Source organism: Lontra canadensis, unplaced genomic scaffold (assembly GCF_010015895.1).
Source record: "Lontra canadensis isolate GAN:19392208 unplaced genomic scaffold, GSC_riverotter_1.0 scaffold148, whole genome shotgun sequence".
Classification (NCBI taxonomy): Eukaryota; Metazoa; Chordata; class Mammalia; order Carnivora; family Mustelidae; genus Lontra; species Lontra canadensis.
Genome location: NW_022631142.1, coordinates 438,664 through 459,226, shown reverse-complemented (window position 1 = coordinate 459,226; position 20,563 = coordinate 438,664). Strand labels below are relative to the sequence as shown.

The 20,563-nt window shown below is 36.5% G+C and overlaps 1 protein-coding gene and 1 non-coding gene across 4 annotated transcripts in view; one reads left to right on the top strand and one right to left on the bottom strand.

The window, feature by feature from the left end:
• The window catches only part of EPS15 (epidermal growth factor receptor pathway substrate 15), a 140,727-nt gene that overhangs the window by 90,662 nt on the left and 29,502 nt on the right, over positions 1 to 20,563 (top strand). For all 3 annotated transcript variants that reach the window (XM_032844155.1, XM_032844154.1, XM_032844156.1), the window contains exons 14-20: positions 5,798 to 5,959; positions 6,392 to 6,589; positions 12,954 to 13,157; positions 14,935 to 15,051; positions 15,264 to 15,354; positions 18,411 to 18,446; positions 19,311 to 19,447. In XM_032844155.1, the coding sequence (XP_032700046.1) occupies positions 5,798 to 5,959; positions 6,392 to 6,589; positions 12,954 to 13,157; positions 14,935 to 15,051; positions 15,264 to 15,354; positions 18,411 to 18,446; positions 19,311 to 19,447 (945 nt within the window). The remainder of the gene's footprint in view (positions 1 to 5,797; positions 5,960 to 6,391; positions 6,590 to 12,953; positions 13,158 to 14,934; positions 15,052 to 15,263; positions 15,355 to 18,410; positions 18,447 to 19,310; positions 19,448 to 20,563) is intronic.
• LOC116859152 lies at positions 1,623 to 1,727 on the bottom strand. The gene has a single exon (XR_004381088.1). It is a non-coding gene; the product is annotated as a small nucleolar RNA U13 (small nucleolar RNA).

Sequence of the window (20,563 nt, the reverse complement as noted above, 5' to 3'; positions counted from 1 at the left end):
GAAGCAAAGAAACACAAAATATGAATCAAGGAAGGGACAGTGAAAACTATTGAGAACCAATGCTAGGTGCATATCTAAAACTATATCTTAATTTTGAGTGTGGATCAGCTAACAGTATCTGCAAGGTTAATAATTTAGGCATGAAAAAATTTAGGTTTGCTGGCAGACTAATGATAAAGTACCAGTGGAGCTTACCATTATGAATCTGTAATCACAGACTCATGGAATGTCCACACGAGACTTTCATGATCATCCAATGTGTGGGCCCTTTGAAGGGAACTTTTTAGAGAAAGCAGCATGATAGTAATTGCATTTTTAGATCAATCAGTTGGTTGAGAAAATACAAGTAAAAATCAGTTATTAAAAGCATTGTTCAATGTTTTATTTAATCACAGAAGCATATACATATATTTGAAAAATAGTGGCATACTTGTGAGACATTTGGTCTATAGACACTGTATAACTTAGTGATTAAGGACTCAGACTCTGGGATATCTAGAACCTAGTTTGAATCCATTACCTGCTAACTGTAACTTTGGATAAATACTTGTCCATCTGTGCCTCAGTTTTCTCATCCATAAAATGTGAATAACAATAGTACCTACTTCATAGATCTGTCATACGGATTATAAATGAATTAATATATGTAAAGAGTCTGGGACAATACCTAGCACATTATAAGGGCTATTGTAGAAGTCCTTGTTTTGTGTAGTCATGCAGTCATTCAGAGACTGTCTTCTAAGTTTTTCTTTTGTTGTTCTTAGATTCTTGTTCTGATGAGTGATTGATGGGGTCTTTGAATAGTATGTTATTAAAAAGATACCATTATTTTTAGAAATTTGTGTTCACAATTTTATTTCATCTTTTTTGAGATCTCTGCCCACCTCGTGCCAAAACATGTGTTAGAGTTATCAATCCCTTCTTCCTCACTTGTGGTTCCTGGAGAGAATTAAGTCCTAATTCCTTTTAGAAACCTTTTTATAAACAATCTCTCTCCTGTGTATCTGCAGTGGTACTAGTATTGTACCATTCTTCAGATAATTGATTTTCTGTGGTCAAATGATTTTCTGTGGTCAAATGATTTTCTGTGGTCCAGGCGAGGAACCCCAAATGTTAGAGGACATATAAATCAGGCCATCTTGGCTGCTCTCTTTCATGTGGTAATGATAATGGCAGTGGCTGCTTTCATCTGTTTGTTTTTGTATTTTTTTTTTTAAATAGACTTTTTTCTTTAGAGCAGTTTTAGGTTCATAGTAAAATTAAGCAGAGGGTACAGAGATTTCCCACTGTAATTTTTTAGTTTCTATAGCTTTTTTCATTAAACATAAAGTATAGTACATAAATAAATATAGCATTTTAAAAATGATTAATCTTTAGGAAATTCCTTCCTACACTGAGATCTTTATTTTCTTCCATACATTTTTTTTTTAATTTTATCTTCCATACATTTTAAAGTTTTGATTTTCACAGTTAGGTCTGTAATATACCTGGAATTTATTTTTCTCTTTAATGTGATTTATGGTCTTCTTTTTATTTTATTCTTTACCATATGGGTATGCCCAGCATATATACTGAATATTTAATTCTTTTTCCTTCCAGTCAATTTTTTTTTTCCAAGTTCGTGTCAGACGGGTAATGTGCTGAGGTTGTAACAAGGTTTGAGGAGAGCTACATGTCACACAATCGTGTGAACACCCAATCATCATGCTTATGAACCACAAAAGGATCCTCCTTCCAGTCAATTTTAATGTCATGTTTTCACATCATTATTTCTGTATATACTAGATCTCTGTCTAAATTCTGTTTTCTGCTCCCTCAATCTATTTTTCTATCCTTGTATCAATACCAAACTGTCTTAATTATTTTAGTTTCCCTATAGTTCATAATACCTGGTCAGTTAAGTCCTTTTACGTTTTACTGTGCTGTTTCTTTTTCTTTTTTCTTCCAAATGTGTTTTAGAACCAGCTTGTCAGGCTTCTTGCAAAACCTTATTAGGATTTTCATTGGAATGTATAGATTAATTGGGAAAGAATTGACATCTTTATGATGTCACTCATCATTCACAAATATTTATGGAGTACCTCTTGTATACTGGGAACTGGGAAGATAGCAGTGAACAAAACTCACAAATACTCCCAGCTAGTGGAGCTTATGTTGTAGTGGAAAGAAGTAGACCATAAGCAATATAATTTATTTAAATTATATGCTTTGTTATTCATAATAGCCAAAAACTGGGAGAAATCTAAATGTCCATCAAATATGTATCCATACAATGAATACTGCTCAGCAATAAAAAGGAACAAACTGCCTATACATGCAACAACTGAGACTAGATTTACAAAGCTGGATAAAATAGATTATGTATGGTATGATTCCATTTATATGAAATTTCTACAAAAGGGAAAAACTGTAGTGACAGCAGATCATTGGTTGCCTGGGGCTTCAAATAGGAGTGAGGATTGACTGCAAAGTAGTATGAGGGAACTTTTCAGATAATGGAAGTGGTATAAACTGGGTTGTGATGATGGTTGTACAACTGTATATTTGCTAAAACTTACTTAATTGTATACTTAAAATGGACAAATTTTATGATATGTAAATCAAATTTTAGTCATGAAAGAAATTGAAGAAGACACAAAAAGATTGAAGAGCATTCCATGCTCATGGATTGGAAGAATAAACAGTTAAAATGTTTGTACTGCCTAGAGCTATCTATATTTTCAGTGCCATCCCGATTCAAAATTCCACCGACATTTTTCAAAGAGCTAAAACAAACAATCCTAAAATTTGTATGGAATCAGAAGATATCCCAAATTGCTAAGGAAATTTTGAAAAAAGAAAAAACTGGGGGCATCACATTGCCTGATTTTAAGCTTTGCTACAAACTGTGATCACCAAGGCAGCATGGTACTGGCACAAAAATGGACACATAGACCAGTGGAACAGAGCAGAGAGCCCAGATATGGACCCTCGACTCTGTGGTCAAATAATCTTTGAAAAAGCAGGAAAAATATACAATGGAAAAAAGATAGTCTCTTCAATAAATGGTGCCGGGAAAATTGGACAGCTATGTATAGAAGAGTGAAACTCGAACATTCTATTACACCATACACAAAGATAAACTCCAAATGGGTAAAAGACCTCAGCCTGAGGCAGGAATCTATCAAAATCCTAGAGGCGGGCCGCCTGGGTGGCTCAGTGGGTTAAAGCCTCTGCCTTCGGCTCAGGTCATGATCCCAGGGTCCTGGGATCGAGCCCCACATCGGGCTCTCTGCTCAGCGGGGAGCCTGCTTCTTTCTCTCTGCCTCCCTCTCTGCCTACTTGTGATCTCTGTCTGTCAAAGAAATAAAATATTTGGAAAAAAAAATCCTAGAGGAGAACATAGGCAGTAACCTCTTCGACATCAGCCACCACAGCTTCTTTCAAGATATGTCTCCAAAGGCAAAGGAAACAAAAGCAAAAATGAACTTTTGGGACTTCATCAAGATCAAAAGCTTCTGCACGGCAAAGGAAACAGTTAACAAAACAAAGAGGCAACCCACAGAATGGGAGAAGATATTTGCAAATGACACTACAGACAAAGGGCTGATATCCAAGATCTATAAAGAGCTCTTCAGACTCAACACACACAAAACAGAAAATCATGTCAAAAAAGGGGCAGAAGACACTAACAGACAGTTCTCTAAAGAAGACATACAAATAGCCAACAGACAAATGACAGACACATGAAAAAATGTTCATCATCATTAGCCATCAGGGAGATTCAAATCAAAATCACACTGATACCACTTTATACCAGTTAGAATGGCAAAGATTAACAAGACAGGAAACAACAAGTGTTGGAGAGGCTGTGGAGAAGGGAATCCTCTTACACTGTTGTTGGGAATGCAAGTTGGTGCAGCCACTTGGGAAAACAGTGTGGAGATTCCTTAAGAAATTAAAAATAGAACTACCCTATGACCCTACCATTGCACTACTGGGTATTTACCCCAAAGATACAGATGTAGTGAAAAGAAGGGCCGTTTGTACCCCAGTGTTCATAGCAGCAATGGCCATGGTTGCCAAACTGTGGAAAGAACCAGGATGCCCTTCAATGGACAAATGGACAAAGAAGATATGGTCCATGTATTATGCCTCCATCAGAAAGGATGAATACCCAACTTTTATATCAACATGGATGATATTGGAAGAGATTATGCTGAGTGAAATAAGTCAAGTAGAGAAAGTCAATTATCATATGGTTTCACTTACTTGTGGAGCATAAGGAATAACATGGAGGACATTGGGATATGGAGAGGAGAAGTGAGTTGGGGGAAATCAGAGGTGGAGACAAACCATGAGAGACTGTGGACTCTGAGAAACAAACTGAGGGTTTTGGAGGGGGTGGGGGGCTGGGTGAGCCTGGTGGTGGGTAGTATGGAGGGCATGTATTGGATGGAGCACTGGGTGAGGTGCATAAACAATGAATTTTGGAACACCGGGAAAAAAAAAAGAAACAATAAAAAAATAAAATAAAGATGTTTAAAGTAATTATTTTATACCAATACAGATGAGCCTTGAAAACATGCTAAGTCACAAAGAAGTCAGTCATAGAAAACCAGATGTTGTATGATTTAATTTATAATAACTATCCAGAATAGACAAAGCTTATCAAGATAGAAAGTAGATTGATGGTTGCCTGGGGTGATTGGGAGGGAAATAGAGAGTGACTTGCTAGTGGGTATAGGGTTTATTTTTGGGGTGATTGAAAATGTTCTAAAAATAAATTGTGATGATTCCGTAACTCTCTGAAGGTACTAAAAGCCATTGAATTGTACACTTTAAATGGGTGAGTTGTATAGTATGTTTATCTGAATAAAGCTGTTCTAGAAAATGAATAAAACTACTGCTATATATGAAGGACACTTAGGGGAGGGAGGTGGTGGTAGTGGTGCTGGTGAGGAAGGCCTCACTGTGAGAAGGTTATAGTTGAGCAAAGACTTGAAAGAGATGAGGGTTTGAGCCATATGGATACCTGGGGAAGACCTTTTTCTAGGAAGAAGGGATAATCAATGGAAGATCCTGAGAAAGGAGCCGGTCTAGCATGTTTGAGGAGCAGCAGCAAGGCCAGAGTGACTGAGCAAGGGAGAGCGCAGTAGGAAATGAAGTCGGAGTTGCAGGGCCATTGTGAGGGCTTTGGTATTTACAGTAAGGGAAATGGGGAATCAGTGCCGAATTTTGTATAGAGAAGTGACTCATCTGACAGATTTTTTTTTTTCAGTGGCTGCTGGGCTGAAAATAAACTGTAGGTAGCCTGGGTAGAAGCAGGGAAACCAGTTAGAAGGCAGAAATCCAAGAGAGAGAACGGTGACTTGGACCAAGGTTGAGGAAAAAAGTGGTCAGATTTTGAATATGTTTTGAAGGAAGATGCAATAAAATTTGCTGACATTTTGGAGATGAGCTGTGAGAGAAAGAAAAGAGTCAAAGAACATGCTAGATTTTTTGGCCGCAGAAATTAAGAGGGAGAAGATTGAGGATAAAGCAGATTTGGGGGGGAATACCAGGAGTTCTGTTTTTGACATGTTCGAGAAGCTCATCAGACATCCAAAGATAGGTTTGAGTAAGCAAACTGGATTTTAAAATCTGGAGTCTAGGGAGGAAATCCTGAAGTAAAGACAGTATTTAAAGCTGGGATATCTCCAATCTACCAACATAATATATTTAATAAGACTTTGTATTCCCTTAAGATGGGGTTTTAAAAATTGTTAACCTTCCCCACTCTCCAAAGATAATAGATGTTAATATTCTTGTATTTCAGGATCTGCAAGATGAAGTTCAAAGGGAGAATACTAATCTACAAAAACTACAGGCCCAGAAACAGCACGTACAGGAACTCCTTGATGGACTGGATGAGCAGAAATCCCAGCTGGAGGAGCAACTGAAGGAAGTTAGAAAGAAATGCGCTGAGGAGGCCCAGCTGGTAAAGTCTAGGGTGGAAACATTCTTTGCTTTTTGTTGTTGCTTTTGTTGTTAGGTAGCAATCTAGTCAACAGTTGGGGCACATAAAGGAGTTGGAGCGCTGTTCATCTAGAAACTATAGGTCCTCTTTTGGGGAAAGAGGGCACTTACTGTACTGCTTTTCCAGATTTTAACTGACTGAGCCACCCAGGCACCCCGATTACTTTCCAAATTTTAGCTGAAAGTGTGGTACTTATGCCTTCAAGTCCCTCTATTTATTTCCTAATTGCCCTTTTCTACCAAAAATACATACCTCAAAAAAAAAAAACAACCAAACCCCACCAAAATAGTAAACCAAACAAATAAACATATTTGCATTATGGAGCATTTTAATGACAACTCTTTTTTTTTTTTTTTTAATCCCTCTTTCTTGTCATTTACTCCCATGTTACAGATCTCATCCCTGAAAGCTGAATTAACTAGTCAAGAATCGCAGATCTCTACTTACGAGGAAGAGCTGGCCAAAGCTAGGGAAGAGCTTAGTCGCCTACAGCAAGAAACAGCAGAATTGGAGGAGAGTGTGGAGTCAGGGAAGGCTCAGCTAGGACCTCTTCAGCAGCACCTGCAAGATTCACAACAGGAAATCAGTTCAGTAAGTCTTTGTGGCAATGAGACATGCTCAAATGGGGCTTTACCATATCCTCTTAGTAAATAATACTTTCTCAATTTGTGTTCTTTTCTCTCTGCCTAGTCTGTTATTTTTTTATTCTTTTTATACAAGTAGGTTTCTTGTTGCCTGTCACAAGTTAAAATTGTCATACATCTTGTACATCTGGTTATTATCACTGGAGTCATGGCTAAGGGTATGGGTTTTATAGATGTATGGTTTAGGTTCAAGTTCTGGCTCTGCCACTTACTGCCTGAATCATCTTAGTATCAGATTCCTCATCTTTAAAGTTGGAGAATTTAAAAAAAAATTGGAGAATTAACAGTCTCTCTAGCTTTTTATGTCTGCTGTAAGGATTAAATGAAATAAATGTAAAGGATTAAACACTGTGAGACAGTTTAGCATTGTTTGGTACGTAAATGCTCTCCCAAGTGTTTATTTTTATGTAAACCCTCCCCAACCTTAGCTTATTTGGAGACCTTTATTATTTTAATTAGGAAATTGTTCTTTATATAGATAAAAATGCTTTTTTATGTGGGTCCACAGTATAGATCTTTTGCTTTGTCATTTCTAGGCTAACCTAAATGGAGAATAATATTTTATAGAATGATAGTAAGATGGTTAGGAGGAGAGAGATGGTATAACTCATTCCTTTCATTTCAAATTTGAACAAACTGAAGCCAAGGAAGGTTAGGCAACTTACTTACCTGTGGTTAGCATTGCCTTTAAAAGAGCCACAGCCTAGAATCTAGATCTTCTAACATGTAGTCCTGTGTTCTCAGTTAATTATTATGTGTAGCAAAGTCCTACCCCTTGTTAGGCTTTCTTCCCCACTCTTTTTTTTTTTTTTTAAAGATTTATTTATATATTTATTTGACAGACAGAGGTCTCAAGTAGGCAGAGAGGCAGGCAGAGACAGAGAGGGAAGCAGGCTCCCTGCTGAGCAGAGACACCCCTCCCCCGCATACGGGGCTCAATCCCAGGACCCTGGGATCATGACCTGAGCTGAAGGCAGAGGTTTTAACCCACTGAGCCACCCAGGCACCCCCTTTCTTCCCCTCTCTTATCTCACAGGTGAATACCTACTCCCTCATCTTGTAAGACATGGCTTAACTTCTTACTACTTTACAGCATTTTCTGAACCCTGTCTATATTGGACTCTGCTTCTGTTACAGCAATAGTAACATTTCCCCCTGCATATTTGTTAATGTGTCTGTCTCCCTCAGCAGACTGAGCTTTTTGGACTAGGAACATTTTTTTTCTCTCTTATCATTTAGCACAGTTCTTATCCCAGTGTAGGTACTCAATAAACAGGTAACCCAAAAGAAGGCTGTCTTAGTGGGAATGCTACCAGCTGAATGAATATTCTTTTTTTTTTTTTTTTTTGGAAGATTTTATTTATTTATTTGACAGAGAGAGAAAGATCATAAGTAGGCAGAGAGGCAGGCAAGCGGGGTGGAGGGAGAGCAGACTCCCTGCTGAACAAAGAGCCTGATACGGGGCTCCATCCCAGGACCCTGAGATCATGACCTGAGCTGAAGGCAGAGGCTTAACCCACTGAGCCACCCAGGCGCCCATGAATGAATATTCTTTAAAATAATTTTCTTCTTTGAGTTTACTTAAAAATTTTTTTATAAATAATTTACATACCATAAGATTTATAGGTTTTAAGGATGCAATTCAGCAATTTTCGGTAAACTTAGAATTGTTCAAACACCACAATTCAGTTTTAGAACATTTCTGTCACTCCTAAAACACTCCTTGGACCCATTTGTAGTGAGTCCCAACTTCTGCCCCTAGGTAACTACTGGTCTTTCTCCTTCTGTATGTTTGCCTTTTCTCAGCACTTCATGTAGATGAAATCTGACACTTTGTAGTGTTTTTCTTGAGGTTTCCTTCACAAGCATAATGTTTTTGAGGCTGATCTGTTTTGTAGAATGTATCAACACTGTATTTCATTGTATATTTATAAAGTATTTTGTTTATTTGCTCACTGATTAATGGGCATTTGGAATCTTTCTACTTGTTGGCTATTACAAATAGTGCTGCTATGAAAATTTGCATATAATTCTTTGTGTGGACATGTGTTTTCATTTTTGGGGAGTATGGAATAGTTGATTATATTGTGAAGTTATGTTTAAATTTTTTTTTAACTTTAAATTGCAAAACGTTGTCCAAAGTCGCTATACCATTTCACATTCCCACTGGCAGTATATGAGGGTTCCAGTTTCTCCACAATCTTACCAACACTTTATTGTCCTCCTAACTAATTTTAGTCATTCTAGTGGGTGTGAAGTGGTATCTCATAGTTTCTAATTTCTATTTTTCTAATTTCTAGTCATGTGCTTATTACCCATTTGTATATCCTCTTGGATAAAATGTCTGTATAAATCTTTTTCCCATTTAAAAAAATGTATTGTCTAATTATTATTAAATTACAAAAGTTTTAAAAAATATCTCCTGGATATAAGTTCCTTATCAGATGTTTGATTTGCAAATAATTTCTCCCAGTATCTGGCTTGTCTCTTCATTTTCTTTAAGTTTTTTGAAAGGGAATTTCTTTCAAAGGAAGGAACATAAATGAGAAAAGTAGAAAAGATTCTGGATATTATAAATTATCATCGAGAAAATAAAACATTGTTTTTGAGCAAGGAAAATAATCTCAGCAAACTATACTACTACCAAGTGTGCCAGATAATATTTGCTATCTGTGGAAGGAATTATTTTATATTCTTGCATCTGATCTCAAACCTTAAGAACAAACATACCAGGGGCACCTGGCTGGCTCAGTCAGTAACACATTTGACTCATGATCTTGGGGTTGTAAGTTCAAGCCGCACGTTGGGTGTAGAATTTATTTAGGAAAGTAAATAAATAAGTAAATAAATCAGCCACAGACACACAAAAAAAGAACATACTGATTCCTTATATTTGACTTAGTGACTTGTGTGTCTTTCCCACAGAGGGCAGTATTTTCCCATGGGCCTATTAAGAGATGAAAATCCAAACTGTAAATTACCCTGAAACTTTAATTGCTCTTTAAAGCTAAACTACAGCTTTTCTGGAAAAAGGAATAACTTAGGAAAAATTTCTGACTTGCCTAATTTTCATTTATACTTCTTACCTTATATTTATGGTAAGAAAAAGTAAAGAACCTTTGGCTTTAATTCTATGTATCTTACTTACACAGTATATACTGTTTTTATCCAAATGTTTCTGGCATTGTGATAGTTCATTGCATTTCTCTTGCACAGTTTGTGAAGAACTTGTGTTAGTTGTGTAATTTTTTTTTTTCTATATCCTTCAAGTTTATGCAGAGACTAAGGAAGAAGACAGGCTAAGTGACAGGTGTGTGAGAGGGCAGGCACAGGAAGGCCCAGTTTTGTTCAAGATTTTATTGTCTCAGAAGTAACTCTAAGAAATAAGTTGTCTTGAATAGTACTCTTTGATAAGCAAGTATTTCCACATACTGCTTCATCTATATAATGGTTATTATTTTAGTGTTAAGGTTTTAAATTTTAGACTGTAAAGGTTTAGTGGATATTGAAATTATTTTAATGGTCATGATAAAATTTTTTAAAAAAATGAATTAAGACAGGACTGTTGTGGATTGTTCAGAGCTTTTGAATCTGGTGCTGCTGACTACCAAAGTGTTCGTTATTTGGGACTCCATGAGCTGACCCAGCTTGACATACTGGTAACTAGAAGTGAATAAACATCATCTTACTGTTCTTCAAATGCATGTGGCCCGAGGTGTTAAGATCATTTTGTGAGCTTCATAGGTTCAGTCAGGGACAAGAAAAAAGTCAGACAGGCCGTGCCTGGGAAAATAGGAGATACTGCGCAGCCCTGAAGCAGATGGACAAGAGGGGAGCTCTGTTTCTGGTCCCCACAGAAGACATCTCCCTGGCCAATATAGTCAGTGATTGTGCCTAAATCAGTGAGAAACACTGCCTTATCCATAAAACATAATATTATTTTCTCCATATAACGTAAAAGTGTTCCATACATGCACATTTGTTTTCCTAATATACATTGCAAGTTTTTCATATATAAAAAAATTGAGTTAACTGTTGGTAGTAATGGAGTACTACACTATGTATATTTTTAAAATAGAAAGTGAAAAGTCTGACAGTTCTACTTCCTGGAGAAAAACAATATTTGCAGCATGGTATCTTTTTAGAATTCTGTCTGTACATGGATGCACCTCTCTGTGTGTGCCTGTGCATTCATATGTATACCTATACAAGTTGTTTTTTGTTTAGAAAAAATAAAGACATACTTCGTATACAAAAAATAAGAATGAAATAAGACAGAATAGGAAATATGATGGTGCATTACATGGAATAAGGATACATATTACTTCATGAAACTTTTTCATAATTGTATATACATATGTATGTGCATATAAATTATACATATGGATGAATGTGTCTATATTGCACTTATGTGTTTATGTGTGTATATACACACAGAGAGACCTAGCCAAATAAATACATGTATTCACTGGGTTAGGATGTAAATCTATTTCTTTCCATAGAATAATGTAAAAAAAAAATGTTTTATAAGCCACAACTTAATATCACTGGGAATATACAAGGCACATGCTGTGTATTACAGATTTGTAGTATTTTGGATTGTTTAAATTCTAAATACAATGCACTGTGATAGATACAAATGCTTACTAATATCCATGGTTTAAATTTATAAGCACAATACTATGTCCATTCAGTAAACATAAATTAAGCACTATAGTATATACATCATTGTGGTAGATATTGGCAGTACGAAGTTGATAGCAAAAGTTGTGGTTCCTACCCTCAAAGAGCTCAAGGTCTTTAGCTTTTTAAAAACGGAGTAAATTAGGGGCACCTGGGTGGCTCAGTGGGTTGAGCCTCTGCCTTCGGCTCAGGTCATGATCTCAGGGTGCTGGGATCGAGTCCTGCATCGGGCTCTCTGCTTGGCAGGGAGCCTGCTTCCCTGTCTCTCTCTCTCTCTCTGCCTGCCTCTCTGCCTACTTGTGATCTCTGTCTGTCAAATAAATAAAATCTTTAAAAACAAACAAAAAAAAAACGGAGTAAATTAGTAGAAAAGAAACAGGGAAACTTAGTTGGTACAATAGTGAGAAACGCAGTGTGCTAGGCACTTTTATACACATTGTCCATTATTTATACAAACCTTTACATTTTACAGAGTTCTTTCAGATAGATCTTTGCCTCATTTAATCATCTGTGGAGAAAGGTCTTACTTTATAGATTAAGAAATAAAGGCTAGAAGAGGTGACTTTAACTAAGATCACTTGACTAGAAAGTGACAGAGATTGACTGACATCTGTTTTCCCAGTTGAATGTAGTGTTCTTTTCCCAGGTTATGGCCCTGAAAAGATCTGTGGCAAATTAAAGATTCTAAAATGAGCAAGTTAAAAACCTTATGCAGAAAATAAGATTAGGGGAACTGAGCCTTGATTTATAAAATGTCCAGAAAACACAGCATGCTAATAAATAAAGGGAATTCCAATATAATGAAAAAAATATATTTTACGAAAAATAGAAACTATTCAGTAAAATTCCATTCATTACTCTTTTTCACTAGGAAACATATTTTGATTTTGCCCTCTCTTCAGTTTCTTTGAGATATTTATTAATTTTTCTTTATTACAGATGTTAGTATCAATAAGCATCATTTTTTCCCTGCCTCTGGACCCAATATTTTTCTTTTAATATATATTACAGTTTATTATATTCTGCCTCTCCCTCCCTCTGTTGTTCCAGGAATATAAAGTCACTTGGATACTGGGATCCAAAATACTTTGTCCTTTATTTAACATGTTTAGAATAGCTTGGATTTTAGAGACCACTCCTAGGGTTCTAGCCCATTAATAAATAATGCTGGAGCATAGAACAGTAGCTCCCTTTACCTTAGTCTTCACTCCTCTCCTTCCCAATAGAAGTATGGATGGCTCTAAATCCTTGTGTTCTCTCCCCGAACTTCCTTTTTTTTTTTTTTTCCCAGAGCTTCATCACACAATCTTCTCTTGTTCTCTTTGCCATCTTTTCCCCAATACCATGACCCTTTTTCCAGTTATCCCTAAAGGATACCAAGATGTAAATATTTGAATCACAATTTTTGGAGCTTTAAAAAGATGTGCAAAAGCAAATCCATGTATACTATAATGTCAAGAAAACTTACTGGGATGGATTACTGAAATCTCTCTAAATCGTGCTGCATTCCCAGAGGATTCTCCTTAATGGAAGCAAACTTATCTTTGAGTCTAAGGATGTAGCTATTTTTATGTTTTGTGTTCTTCTAGTAATAAATTCTGTTTTGTATTTCTACTTTGTGTTGACAGATGCAAATGAAGCTGATGGAAATGAAAGAGCTGGAAAACCATAATAATCAATTAAATTGGTGCAGTAGCCCACACAGCATTCTTATAAATGGTGCTACAGATTATTGCAGCCTTAGCACCAGCAGCAGTGAAACAGCTAACCTTAATGAGCATGCTGACAGCCAAGGCATGTTGGAGTCAGAGCCCATACACCAGGAGTCTCCAGTGAGTCTAATTGTTCTATAACCTTCATAATCAAGTTCAGAAGAAAAAAATTAATTCAGCTCAGGGATTTTGTTGACATCATACTTAATATAAATATGGAACCTTGCCTCATCTGAGGACAGTTGATTTTTTTCCCCAGAGGGAGAGAGTAGGTACTCTGATCCAATAGTTCTGACACTTAACTAGTGTAAAAATGTGATTTTAATCAATCCATTTGTTATAAAGCATGTTTTCAAAACAGTAGCTCTATAGATAGTAACTTTTTAAAACTTTTTTTTTTAAGTATTCTCACCCAATGCTGAAAGTAATTCTTTATTTCATAATGTTGAGGACTTTTATTTACTAGTTACTTAGCACACAGAAGTGTTGCTGTTATATGTGAGAGCTGCAGAGACAAAAGACTGTAACCCTGCCTTTAAGCAGCATACAGTCTAGCAGTGTAACACTGTGAAGGGCTGTGATAGTCAGGGAGGACAGCTTGGAGGGGCTCAAGATTGTATAGAGAAAGCTTTATAGGTGAGCTTCAGAATAAGAAGTATTAAGCAGAGAAGAAGGTGGTATATTCCTGGCAGAGAAAACAGCATTTGCATAGGTATGAGATGGGAGAATAATGCTGCACAGGGTCATAAGAAGTTCTCAAAGGATATCTTGTGATGGTGGGGGGAGTATTAGTAGGAAATGACGCCCTCTCATAGTGGCTCCCTGCATTACCTCTTACATAAAATATAGATGTCTGCACCCCATTACAAACTTGCTGAGCTAGAGTTTCTGGGATGGTGCCATGTACCTGTATTTTTCCAAAAAATTCCGTGGGTGATTATGAGGTGCCCCCTGGATAAAAATGACTACTTTTAGGTCAGAAAGGGACAGAGAGTAAGAAATTTAGATTCATTTTGAAGCATTGGGAGATTTATCTTACTGTGGTGAGTAGCCATTGAAGAATTTTAAGCAAGTTGTGACATAATTGCATTTCACTTTTAGAAAAATACAAAAAATGGATTTGAGAGTAGGACTGGATGCACAGAGATAGGTTAAGAGACTATTGGAATGATCTGTGTGAGATTGTTTTAGCCTAAACTGAAGCAGTAATAGGAGGGATGATGAGAAGAATACAAGTGTGAGAGATACTAAAGACATAAAATTAACAGACTTGATTTGTATTTAGGTGTTGCAGTCTTGGATACATTATACACTGTTCTTTTAAATACAAAAAGTTATCCTTCAAGGACATAGTGTGGTATGAAATGAAGATTTCCCCTGCCACTTCTTAAGCCCTATTACCTACTGGTCTAAATCCAGAAAGCAAGGGAAGCCATTGAAGGACGTTTAACCAGAAGAGCCCCAATCAGATTCATATTTTAGATCTATTCCTTTAGCTACTACAAGAAGGATCAGTTGGAAGGGCACATGTTGGAGGCAGGAAGGCAGTTAGAAGGTTACTCTGGAGCAGAAGGATGGTACTATAAATGGATGATAGTGACAATGAGGAAAGAAAGGAATGGATTTGAGAAGGAAGTAGGAGGTGAACTCAGCAAGACTTGGAGGCTAGCTGGGAAATGACACGAGGGAAGTGGTTAAGTGGTTTAAGTTTTCTGGCCTGAGTGACTTTGATGCTTAATGATACCGTTTTCCTAAGAAGATTTTAAGAGAAGAACTCATTTAATGAATGCATTCTCCTTGTCTTCTGTATTTTTAGCAATTTTTTGTTATCCTTTGTCAGTTTCCTCTGCCAAGTAGAAAATACATCTTTAGTCCATGTAACATTAATATTTCGTAGGCAAGAAGTAGTCCTGAAATACTGCCTTCTGGTGTGACTGATGATAATGAAGTGGCAACTACAGCTGTTCATGAGAAAGTTTGTCCTGAATTTAATAGTGACAGACATTCAAAAGAGGTAAAAATAATTTTATATGTAAATGTTCTTGTTACAGGTTTTCCTAGATAGCTAATACACTGTTTTAGGCTAAGGAAAGAAAAATGTATTAAGTGAACTTTATGACTACAGAAATATTTGTTATTTTTTCAAAGCATGTTATTTTATTTTAAAATGTTACATCTTAAAACTGGTTTCTAAAATAATACTTTTTAATTTAAAATTGTTTTTAGGGAGATCCATTTAATGTAGAATCAAGTTCACTGACAGATCCTGTTGCAGATACAAACTTGGATTTTTTCCAGTCTGATCCTTTTGTTGGCAGTAAGTACTCTTATTTTTATATTATGGACTTACCAAAAAAAAAAGTCTTTTTCATGTAACTATATAGGAATTAGGGCTCAGTTTTAAGATCCTACTTGTTACAGCAAAAGTAGAGGGGTGTAGAGATGTGATATGCTTATATTTGCTGGTAATTTTCCTCATCAGGCAACAAACTCCTGGGACGGAGCCCCTGATTAAGAGCATGTTTCTTCTGGGCGCCTGGGTGGCTCAGTGGGTTAAGCCTCTGCCTTCGGCTCAGGTCATGATCTCAGGGTCCTGGGATCGAGGCCCGCATCGGGCTCTCTGCTCAGCGGGGAGCCTGCTTTCTCCTCTCTCTCTCTATGCCTGCCTCTCTGCATACTTGTGATCTCTCTCTCTGTTTCAAATAAAAAAAAAAAAAAAAAAAAAAAAAAAAGAGCATGTTTCTTCTTCAGAATAAGGACCAAAAGAAAGGTATTATGGACCAGGAGAGGAGACTAGGTACTCTTAAGTCAACCAGCAATTTTTTACTGGAGTGCCAACACCATGCTTTTAAAACAGTGGAACCTATAGCAGTTAGAACCTAGATCCCTGCCCTTAAGGTGCCTATAGTCTTTTTGAAGAAATAGGAGTTGAGTAAATTGAAATACCTGATGTCAGTGTAAACTATGTTAAATACCTCTGGTGTCAAAACTCTTTTTGCATTTTGTTTATTCCAAATCAGTTTGTGAAACTGATTGTCAGTTTATGACAGTTTTTTTTTTCTCTAAGTTTTTATTTACATTCCAGTCAGTAAACATACAGTGTAATTTTTGTTTTAGGAGTAGAATTTAGTGATTCATCACTTACATACAACACCTGGTGCTTGTCACAAGAGGTGCCCTCCTTAATGTCCATCACCCATTTAACACTCTCCCCACCCCACCTCCCCTCTGATAACCACCAGTTTCTTCTCTGTAGTTGAGTCTGTTTCTTGGTTTGTTGCCTCTTTCTCTTTTTCCCCCAGGACGATCTGTTTCTTAAATTCCACATTTGAGTGAAATCATATGGTATTTGTCTTTCTCTGACTTACTTCGCTTAGCATAATACTTGCTAGTTCCATCCATGTTGTTGGAAATAAGATTTCATGTATATATGTATTTCATCTCTGTATATATACATACATATACTGCCTCTTCTGTATCCATTCATCAGTTGATGAATATTTGGTCTGTTTCCATAACTTGGCTATTGTAGATAATGCTGCTGTAAGCATTGAGGTGCATGTATCCCTTCACATTAGTATTTTTGTATTCTTTGGGTAAATACCTAGTAGTGCAGTTGCTTGATCATAGGGTAGTTCTATTTTTAACTCTCTGAGGAACCTCCATACTGTTTTCCAGAGTGGCTGTACCAGTTTGCTTTCCCACCAGCAGTGCAAGAGGGTTCCCCTTTTCTGCATCCTTGTCAACACCTGTTGTTTCTTGTGTTGTTAATTTTAGCCATTCTGACAGGTGTGAAGCATTATCTCATTGTAGTTTTGATGTGCACTTCCATGATGATGAGTGATGTTGAACATCTTTTTACATGTCTTCTGGCCATCTCTATATCTTCTTTGGTAAAATGTCTATTCATGTCTTGCCCACTTTTTTTTTTAAGATTTTATTTATTTGAGAGAGAGAGTGATTGAGAGTATTGGGGGGGAGGTGCAGAAGGAGAAGCCAACTCCCTGCTGAGGATGAAGCCCGATGTGGGGCTTGATCCCAGGACCCTGAGATCATGACGTAAGCCAAAGTCAGATGCTTAACTGATTAAGCCACTCAGGAATCCCTGTCCACTTTTTAATTGGATTATTTGGTTTTTTGGGTGTTGAGTTTTATAAGTTCTTTATATATTTTGGATACTAACCCCTTACTGGGTATGTCCTTTGCAAATACCTTTTGTGGAGCATCTTTCTATGTCCTTATTGGGCATTTGTGTAACTTCTTTGGAGAAATGTTCATTCAAAGAACTTGAGCATTTTTTATTGTTCATCTTTTTGTTGACTTATAAAAGTTCTTCATATATTCTGAATACAAGTCCCTAATCAAGTATGTGATTTGCAGATATTTTCTTGTATTTTGCGTTGTCTTAATTTTGATGAAGTCCAATTTATCTATATTTTCTTTCGTCACTTGTGCTTTTCATATCATTTCTAAGATCCAAAGTCATGAAGATTTACTCTTGGGTTTTCTTCTAAGAGTTTTATAGTTTTAGCTATTACATTTAGATCTTTGATCTATTTTTGGTTAATTTTGGACTATGGTATGAGATAGGGGTCTAGCTTTATTCTTTTGTATGTGGATATCCAGTTGTCCCAGCACCATTTGTTGAAAAGATTATGTTTGACCTATAGAACTGTCTTGGCACTCTTGTCAAAAATCAAATGACCATAAATGTAAGAGTTTATTTCTGAACTCTATAGTTCTAGAATTATTTTTTGCTTCAATAAGGCTCAGTGTCTTTGTTTCTGGAATAGTGATGGTAATACCCATTCAGAATTCTATGAAGGGCAGAGAATTCTGTTAGTAAAATTATTGCTGTTGTGCCTGTCTTTTCCCTTTTATTTGTAACCTCAGCTGGTGATCAAGGGGTAAGTATAGTTGGCTCCAGTTGAAATTTGCTTCTTCTGGGATGCCTGGGCTCAGCCAGTTAAGCATCTGCCTTTGGCTCAGATCATGATCCCAGAGTCCTGGGATTGAGCCCCACATCAGGCTCCCTGCTCGGTGGAGAGTCTGCTTCTTCCTCTGCCCCTCTCCCTGCTCATGCACACACTCTCTCTCTCACATAAATGAACTAAATCTTTAAAAAAAAAATAGGAGTCATTAGAAAAAAATTGCTTCGTTTATGAGGTATGTTGATGTTCTGCCTTTACTCTTTATTATTTTAAATGTTTCCTAAAAGTGTGTGGCATTTAGTGTTGAATCTACTTTGAGGTAGAGCTAACCAAACAGACTTTGCTTTTAGAAACTTTGCTTCTGTTTAAAGTTACCTTTAAGTAGTGATGTCCCAACAGTAAATATTGTTATTGTGATTTCTGCTTATTTATTTTGTCACAGGTGATCCTTTCAAGGATGATCCTTTTGGAAAAATTGGTATGTATATCATTGAGGTCCAGCTTAGCTGTAATTTCATTCTGCTTAATTATAAACTTGTGTTATATTTAGAAATGAAGGATCAAAGTAAGGTAGTTATAGGAAGTAGACTTCCTTTTTATTCAGTTTTTAAACTGATAAAAGGCCCCACTAAAGGTTATATGTGCTTGGCATTTTCAGAGAGAAATTGGTAGATTCTTGTCAATTTGCTTAATTAACCATTAGCTTTATTTTTTAAATTACATTTGTGTTTATATTTTTATACTTTTAATAATACTTAGACTGATTTCTCCTTGTTAGTCAAGGAGTAGATGAGTATAGTGATCTGTACTACTTCAGTGTTTAGAACATTTTGTTTTCCTAAGATTATAGCATATGAATGGGGGGAAAGGAAACATCTTAAAGAATTACTAAATCTCAAGCTTGATAAAATACTCTTTCCCTGGTCTTGTGTACCTTTGTTATGCTTCTGAAACCTGTTCCAAATAAGTTTATTAGGGGAGAGACTATTTTTTCACAAAATCACAAAGGAATTTGTGATTTCTCCTCCCCTAAAATTAGAATCACTAGTTTAAAGGAATTATTTCAACCTAGCATACAAGTAATCTTTGTGTAATAAGTATTAGAATTATTGATTTGCTTTGGGTGAATGATGAGCAAGTAGGACAAAGAATATTAATTAAAGCTGTTTTAGGTACAACTCTCTGTTTTTTTAATGGTCAATAATCATGATGCCAAGTACCTAATTTAGATTCTGCAGAAGTTCAAAATGTCTTTTAATTAAGGCAGTTATTATACCTTTAGGTGATAGGAAATTTAGTGTAGTAGTTTTCAGTCTTTCATATATGTGCTGTATTTTCTTAGATCCATTTGGAGGTGATCCTTTCAAAGGTTCAGATCCATTTGCATCTGACTGTTTCTTCAAGCAGTCTTCTGCTGACCCTTTTGCCACTTCAAGTACTGACCCTTTCAGTGCAGCCAGCAATAGCAGTAACACTTCGGTAAGTGGAGGGTTAAAAACTGTTACATGGATAACAGTCGTCCTAGGTGAGTTTCTTGAAATATACAGTAATGTAAGGATCCTCTTTTAGATTACTTTCGATGGGCTATGTGAAAATGTCAGTCTCATCCAGTCCATCTAGTTTTTGGTTCAGACTGGCATTTCACAGCTTTATCTGCCCGGTAATTAGCTGGAATAACTTACTTTCATCTAAAAATCAGGTCCATCCTTAATAAGGATCAGGTATTATCCCATTGGCATATATAAAATAAATGGTTCGAAATCCATTAACTAGTCTTTAAAGCTTTTCAGAAATGTGTGCTATGCATTATTGAAATAATGAAAATCAACCTAAAAATAGCATTGATGTTTTAGAAAGATAAAATCACTTATAGACACATTTTATATATATTTAATAACACATACATGTTAATCTTGTAGAGAAATACAAATTCCTACTAAATGTCAGACCCTCTTTTGTGATCTTCACAACCTTGCAAAGTAGGTATTGGTAGCCCTGTTTTAATAATAAAAACACTGGGACTCGGAAGTAACCAAGGTCATATAGCTAAGTGCTTTATCGTCTGGAGGCTTTAAAAGAAAATATATTATGGATATTTAAACATACCCAAAATAGAGTAATATAATGAGATATTATAAGAAACCTCCATGTAAGGATGTCTGGGTGGCTCAGTTGGTTAAGCAAATGCCTTCAGCTCAGGTCATGATCCCAGGGTCTTGGTATTGAGTCCCACATGGGACTCCTTGCTCAGCGGGGAGCCTGCTTCTCCCTCTGCCTGTTCTGCCTTCTCTGCCTGCCACTGCCCCAGCTTGGGCTCTCTCTCTTTCTCTCTAAAAAATAAATATTAAAAAAAAAAAAAAGGGAAGAAACCTCCATGTATCCATTACCCAATTTCAATAATTATGAATGGTTTTAGAATTTGTTTATTTTTTATTTAGAGGCTTATTTTTTTAATTAACACATAATGTATTATTTGCCCCAGGGGTACAGGTCTGGTGAATCATCAGTCTTACACAACTGACAGCGCTCACCATAGCACATACCCTCCCCAGTGTCCATAACCCAGCCACCCTATCCCTCCTCTCCCCAGCCCCC